The following is a 6541-nucleotide window of genomic DNA, read 5'->3' as shown; positions in this document are numbered from 1 at the left end:
GCCCCTTCTCTCTGCTCCCCAGTGCCCTGAAGCCATCTCCGAGCCCCGGGTGGTTTCAGCACTCTGATCTCTGCGAAATAAGACAAAAGCAGCAGCAATTTGAGAGCAGCTCTTTAATGGGATGCAGCAGCTGTTGAACAGCGTGGAGCAGCCCTGCACAGCGGCTGGGGACTGCGAGTAAACCTGATGGAAAGTGCTGGGGCACGGAGGGAGGCAGGAGCTGCCTGGGCAAGCTGGAGCCGGGCCAGGGTTCCTCCAAGCAGCTCTTTGGTGTCAGGGCTGCGTTTGGGGTGCTTGCATCAGCGCAGTGCGATGCCACTGTGTGGTAGCAGGACAGCTGTGCACAAAGCGAGGGGACGTTCCTGCCCCATGGCTTTTGCTGCAGCCCCGTCCCTGTCCCCGGGGAGGTGGGCAGGGGTCTGGCTCCAGAGCTGCCTGTCAGCAGAGGGTACTGCCACGCCGCGCAGCGGGGAGAGTGCTGTGCCCCAGGGCCTGGGAAAGCTGTATCCGCGTTTGCTACTCTGCCAGCAAAGCCCTAAGGATGGGAGATGAGTAACTTGTTTTCAGGGAGCTCTCGAGCAGATGTAGCCACCTTGCCTCCTGCTGTGCTCAGGCTGCTTTGCTGGCAACTGTTAAACACCCACAGCTCGAGTCCCTCCAGGAAGACACGCTGGCGCAGCAACCCCCGGGTTGTGAGACGTTCCTGGAGGAGAGCAGCCAGGCAGCGAGAGGCTTCCTAGCATATGAGGGAGGTGGATGCTGTGGTCAGGCAACGGCTGATGGGGCTCTGTCCATCTTCCCCGATGCACACAGCAGATGCAGTGCAAGCACACAAGGACAAGATGGACAGTGATGCTTTCTGGGTTAAGCACCCAGCTTTCTGCAAAATGAGATGCTACCAGGTGGGGAGAGACACCTCTGCAGTGACAATGTTTGTGCTGTCACATCTGGTGGCAGCTGTCCTCAGCAGAGGGATGCACCCAGGGTCTGGCCACCGCTGCAGCCTAGAGCGTGCCCGACTCGGTCACCACCTCCTCACAGGGTGGGCAGAAGTCCTTGGTGCTGCCGCCGTGCAGGGGGAGGCCGGCGGTGCTGGCGTGGTGGCTGTGGCTCAGGATGGTGGTTTTCCTGCTGCAGAGGCTCCCGGTGGAGGCCTGTCGCCGCAGCCCGGGCCGGGGGCCACCCCAGCAGGACAGGCACTGTGCTGCGTTCTGGAGCAGATGCCCGCTGAAGAACATGTAAATCCAGGGGTTGCAGCAGCTGCTGAGGCTGGCCAGCAGCATGGTGATGGTGAAAGCCACGTTGGTGGACTCTGGGAAGGCAAGGGAGAGAGCTGAAACATCCACCAGGCTGGGCATGGTCTGGGCAGGGTCTCAGTGTGCAATGGGCAGGACCCTGGGGGCTCTCTTTGGCTCGGACACGTGTGCTTTGTCCCATTCCTATCCCATTCCCATCCCATCTGACTGGCATTTCTTTGGGTAGGAGAGTTTGCAGCGCGGCAGGCAGAGCCAGGCTCTGCCCTTGGCTGAGGGCTGCAGATGGGTGATGTACAGTGACAGGGATGTGCTGGAGCACGTCCTCAGGGAGAGTGCCGGGAGATGAGACCCAGCAGCTTTTGGACGTTCCTTCAGCCTGCTGGCTGCCCAAAGCATCTCCCAGAGGCCTTTCAATCTTGGATAAAGTTCCTTCTACCAACAAACAGGCTAGGAGAGCTACTGAAAATTTCCAGAAAAAGTCAACCTATGAAATGAGAAATCCACTTCTGCAACCTCTGCAGCTGGCTCAGCAAAAGCCTCAGGGGCACTCGATGCTGCATGCAAAGAAGCTGCTCCAGCAGCACGGCTGCTCCGCGGGGCAGTCCCGGCGGAGGGGGGAGCAGCAGGCACAGTGAAAACCCTCTGTGCAGTCACATACCAGACACAGCAACTCCAGAAGCAACTTCCCACGTGAGGGAAGAGACACACAGGGCAAAGATGTTCCCACAACATCTTTACGATGGTCAGAAGCCATTGATTTTCAGTGTTTTTTCTGGTGAAAGCAATGATTTGACTCTGCAAACTTTTCCATAAATACTACTGGGGGGCAAATCTGTAGCCTTCCGCGTGATTTTTAAAATGACGAAAGAAGACAGCTCTTGTTTGTGAAAAATGCAACGGGCATGCTGCGTGCCTCGGGTGCCCGGGGCTCTGCGCCTGCTGTGGGCTGCAGCCCAGCATCCCCACTGCTACTCACCGTCATCAGGAGCATCCTCGTCCCACACCGACCACATCTGCATGCTGAAAAACGGTGCCCAGCAGGCGATGTAGGCCACCACAATGACAAAGGTCATCTTCACTGTGCGGATCTTGGCACGGGAGATGGTGCGCACACTGCTCACCCGCGAGGGCTGCCCGCTGGGGCATTGCCTGCTCTTCTCGGAGGAGCAGGGAGCAGGAGGAGCAGCTGCCGCTGTGGGCCCCCCCGTGCTGGGGGCACCGCTCTGGGTCTTGCCCTTGAGGTTCTTGCAGATCTCATAGCAGATGAGGCTGTAGCAGACGGTGAGGATGCCCACGGGCAGGATGAAGATGCACAGTGTGGTCCAGGTGATGTAGGCTCGGGCTCCCCACGGGTACCTGAAGTCTGCCCAGCAGTCCAGCACCCCCGAGCCCTGGCGCACCTCCCGCAGGGAGAAGATGAAGATCTGGGGCAGGCTGAGCAGGCAGCTGAGCAGCCACGTAGCCCCGATCATCACGTAGGCCTGGCGGCTGGGCTGCTGCAGGGTGCGCAGCGGGTGGCACACGGCCATGTAGCGGTCCAGCGTCATCACGATGAGCATGTAGGTGGAGGCGAACATGCTCAGCACCTGCAGGTACTTGACTGCCCTGCAGAGTGGGTCCGGCCCCAAGAAGCGGTACGTCACCTCCCAGATCATCTGCGGCAGCACCTGAAAGAGCGCAACGCCCAGGTCAGTCAGCCCCAGGTGCAAGATGAAGAGATGCATCCGGCTCATCTTCTTCCTCAGGCGGTACATTGCCAGCAGCACCCCCACATTGCCTACAGTCGCTATAGCCAGGATGGTGGCCAGCACCCCGATCTCTGCCTTGGCCAGCTCCTCATCCCGGGTGTGGAAGAGAGTCAGGTTGGGGTCCCCTGCCAGGGTCTGGGGGCTCAGCAGCCCCTGGCTGTGCCCAGGCCGGCTGCGATGAGTGCTGTTCCAGCCCCAGCCTGGCTCCATCCCTTTGGGAAGCTCTGCAGGAGCACAGGCAGCTATAACCCTCGTCTCTGATGGCCTGTTAAACCCTTCCCTGCCTCCCCAGGGCTGCGCTCTCGGGGTCAGTGCTGCCCTGAGCACCACTGCACCAGCTCCTCTGCCCCCGGCCGGCGGGGCTGGACATGCCTCCTCCTGCGGTCCCCCCCACCGGCACAGGTTGTCACCTCCTCTCCCTTGTGCAGCTCAGCATCACGCTAATCCTGTGCTGCGCAGCTGCAATTGCCCTCTCTGGCTGGGCTGCTCTGTGCAAATTTTCCCGATAAGCAAAGAGGTGCAAGAGCCCTTGGTTCAGTCCTTGATCTTTCTTTCAGCTGCACTAAACATTCCCAAATCCCCATTTCTCCCTAGACTGCTCATCTTGCACGTCCTCTCTCCCCGCTGTGCTGGTAAATTGAAGGGGGAAGAGGGGTCCTCTTTGTTGCCTCTTTCTAGTACAGCAAAAGTAACAGAAAGCACTACAGAGGCTGCATCTCTTTCGCCTTTTCATTCCAAGAATAGTACAAGTCAGGTGAGCGGTGCCCGAGCACCCGTGTCTCTGCAGGAAGCGGGGCGGCCGTCTGCTGGCGGTGGCTCTCGGTCGCTGTGTGTGTGCATGTGAACACTGCCTGCCCAGGTCTGGGCTTTATAGCCTGGCAGCCCCCCTCCCTGGCTGGCCCCAGCCTCCTGGCTCCGCCACGCCGGCTCTGCCGCTGCGCAAAGGGCAGGGGAGAGCCGGTGCCCCTCCTGCCGTGCTCTCGGGAGCTGCAATCCCTGGGCTTTGCCAGCGGCTTTTACCAATTTGCAGTTTCTGGGCAAGAGGCGAAGGCTGGGAATCCTCCCGTCCTTGTCCCCAGCGTCCCCTCTTCTTGCAGCATCAGGGCTACGGATGCTCTGCCCTTGGTTTGCACTGTCCCTGCTAGTCAGACCCCGCCGGATCTCTGCCCTTGGCTTCTCCTGGCCCAGAAGAAGAAGCCTGTGTCCCGAGAGCCTGGGCATGGGGGGACAAGGGGGCGTGGGTCCACCAGAGCAGCAGGAGTCAGACATCCATCGGCTTTGTGCAGCTGGGTCTCAGCCCCACAGCAAAGTCGGTGGAAACATCATTTACTGGCACCACATCGTGAGGCTGCCTGGCTTGATCTGCTGTGCCTTTCCTTCTGTGTAGGAAGGGGATGGAGATTGTCCCTGAGACACGGCAAAAGCCCAAGTCTGCCTGCTTAGTCCTTAGCTAAACGCTGCCGTTTTGCTCCATCTGACACAAAGCCACCCCGAAGGCGGGGAGCAGGATCCTCCTGCTCATCCGCAGAGCCGCCTCTGCCTCGGGTCGTCACTATTTGCCCTATCTCTCATCCACACAGAACCTGGAAAAAATTCATAGGAAAGGACAAGCTGATGGGGAGAAGTGAGCTGAAGAGGCCCCGGCAATCGCAGACTTCGTGCAAAGGTGTGGTGTGAGGCAGAGGAAAGGCGATGGACAGCAGAAACACCCGCCGTCAAAGGACGAATGCACTATCATCAGTTGCGTGGCTGAAAATACAGATTTTTGCGTCTCGCCTGCCTCGGCAGAGCTGCGGCTGCGCGCGGGGCCGGGAGCTCGGGCACTGCTCGCCTGCCTCTTCCCGATCTTCCCTTCCCGTTCTGGTTTGCGCCTTCAGTGTGTCTTCCCACCTGGCGTGCGATTGCAAAATATTTTCATTGCATACGTATACAAATATAGGCGTACACATATACAATTTCACTTTTGTTTTGCAACATTAAGGCTTTGTATTTCCCCTACTGGCTATTGAATTATGTCAATAAGCAATGAAGCCACTCATCTATTGCCAACTGTTTTCCCTTTCTCTGCTGGGGAAAGGCGACAGCAGCAAACAAAAGAAACGCGGGCTTCTTCCTCGCGCTTGTCTGCTCGCCACGGGCTTTGCTGCTTGCAGAGCCTGCTCTAGCTCACTGGCTGTGATATTACAATTAAGTTGCCTGTAAGGCGGCTGTTATTTGCTGAATAAAGATTTGCAGATCCCCTCTAATAACCATAAATGAGCGCAGTTTGTATCTAATTAAAAGACGTTCGTCCTTATGAGAGACCCTATGGATATAAAGTACCCATCACAGGAGAGTGCCTGGCTGAGGTGCTGGAGCTAGAGACAGGAAGGTATTTCAGTGAATAATGTAATTTTCTATATTTGTGATCAGACAGCTGATTTTCTGGAAGATTAATAGAGGGTAGTGCAAAAAAAACCTACAAAGCAATGGAAAGCTAAGAGGAAGGCAGAGATGGAGAGGCCGATTCTGCAGAGAGAAAGAAATATTTAAAGCGTTTTGAGGACAGACTCGGCTTTCATTGGCACCAGTTTGATTTGGGAGCAATTCCTTTGGAGTTAGAGCTTTTACTCCAGATTGACCTAAGTTTAGTTGTGGGGAGAATACTTCTGCAAAGGCACTTAGAGGAAAGTGAAGCTAATTCACAAAAGAAAAATGATCCTTGGAAAATAGAAATTTGTTTTCTTTAGAGAGAGAGATTATCACAGCAAGGAAATTTTTCAAGCTGATGGATTAAAAAATAAACTCATTTTCTTTCATTGGTTTCCTGAACGTTTCGACACATCACTAGTATTGCCAGGCTATACGTGTTTCAGCAAAACCATAGCTGGGTTCTCCAACTAAGCAGCTCGGGAATTACTCGCTGAGCGCGGTGCTGGTTTGTTTAGTGCTCTGGGAGCCCCTGGGAGGTGATGGCCCAGCTGTGCCCAGCTGTGCCCGGGCAGCCCTGCCCTGCCCTGCCCTGCTGTGCCCTGCCCAGCCCAGCCCAGCTCTGCCCAGCCCAGTCCAGTCCAGCCCCAGAGCCCAGCCCAGCCCAGCCCCAGAGCCCAGCCCCAGAGCCCAGCCCAGCCCAGCCCCAGAGCTCAGCCCAGTCCAGCCCAGCCCAGCCCCAGAGCCCAGCCCCAGAGCCCAGCCCAGCCCAGCCCCAGAGCCCAGCCCCAGAGCCCAGTTCAGCCCAGCCCCAGAGCCCAGCCCAGCCCCAGAGCCCAGCCCAGCCCAGCCCAGCCCAGCCCAGCCCAGCCCAGCCCCAGCTGCAGCTCTTTAGGCTGTTTCCCATAAAGCCAAGCCCTGGGGGAGCAGAGGCTGGGGTGGGTGTTGCAGGGTGGGGAGAGTGCTGCTGGTTTTTGGTAATGCAGCTTTTTGTGCTATGGTGGTTTGCGTGCCTGGTGCAGTACCAGAGCCCCTTAGGGCGCTGTGCTGCTGGGGATTGCTGCTGCAGGGTGACCTGAGCCCTGAAGCACTGGGAAAGCTGCTGTTGCAAGGGCTGTGTTTCCTCCT

At 57.6% G+C, this 6541-nt stretch overlaps 1 protein-coding gene across 1 annotated transcript; it reads right to left on the bottom strand.

Annotated features, from left to right (window-relative positions):
• Positions 1 to 1004: 1004 nt before the first annotated feature.
• AVPR1B (arginine vasopressin receptor 1B) lies at positions 1005 to 3214 on the bottom strand. The gene is made up of 2 exons (XM_009465579.1): positions 2233 to 3214; positions 1005 to 1312 (listed from the first exon to the last, which is right to left on the bottom strand). Exons 1-2 carry the CDS (start codon positions 3212 to 3214, stop codon positions 1005 to 1007), a joined length of 1290 nt encoding a protein of 429 aa, XP_009463854.1.
• Positions 3215 to 6541: the final 3327 nt, after the last annotated feature.

Source organism: Nipponia nippon, unplaced genomic scaffold (genome assembly GCF_047370975.1).
Source record: "Nipponia nippon isolate SJK-2023a ecotype South Korea unplaced genomic scaffold, ASM4737097v1 scaffold_25, whole genome shotgun sequence".
In the NCBI taxonomy this organism is placed as follows: Eukaryota; Metazoa; Chordata; class Aves; order Pelecaniformes; family Threskiornithidae; genus Nipponia; species Nipponia nippon.
Note: the sequence above shows the minus strand (reverse complement) of the source record. Positions and strands in the feature narration are given on the sequence as shown.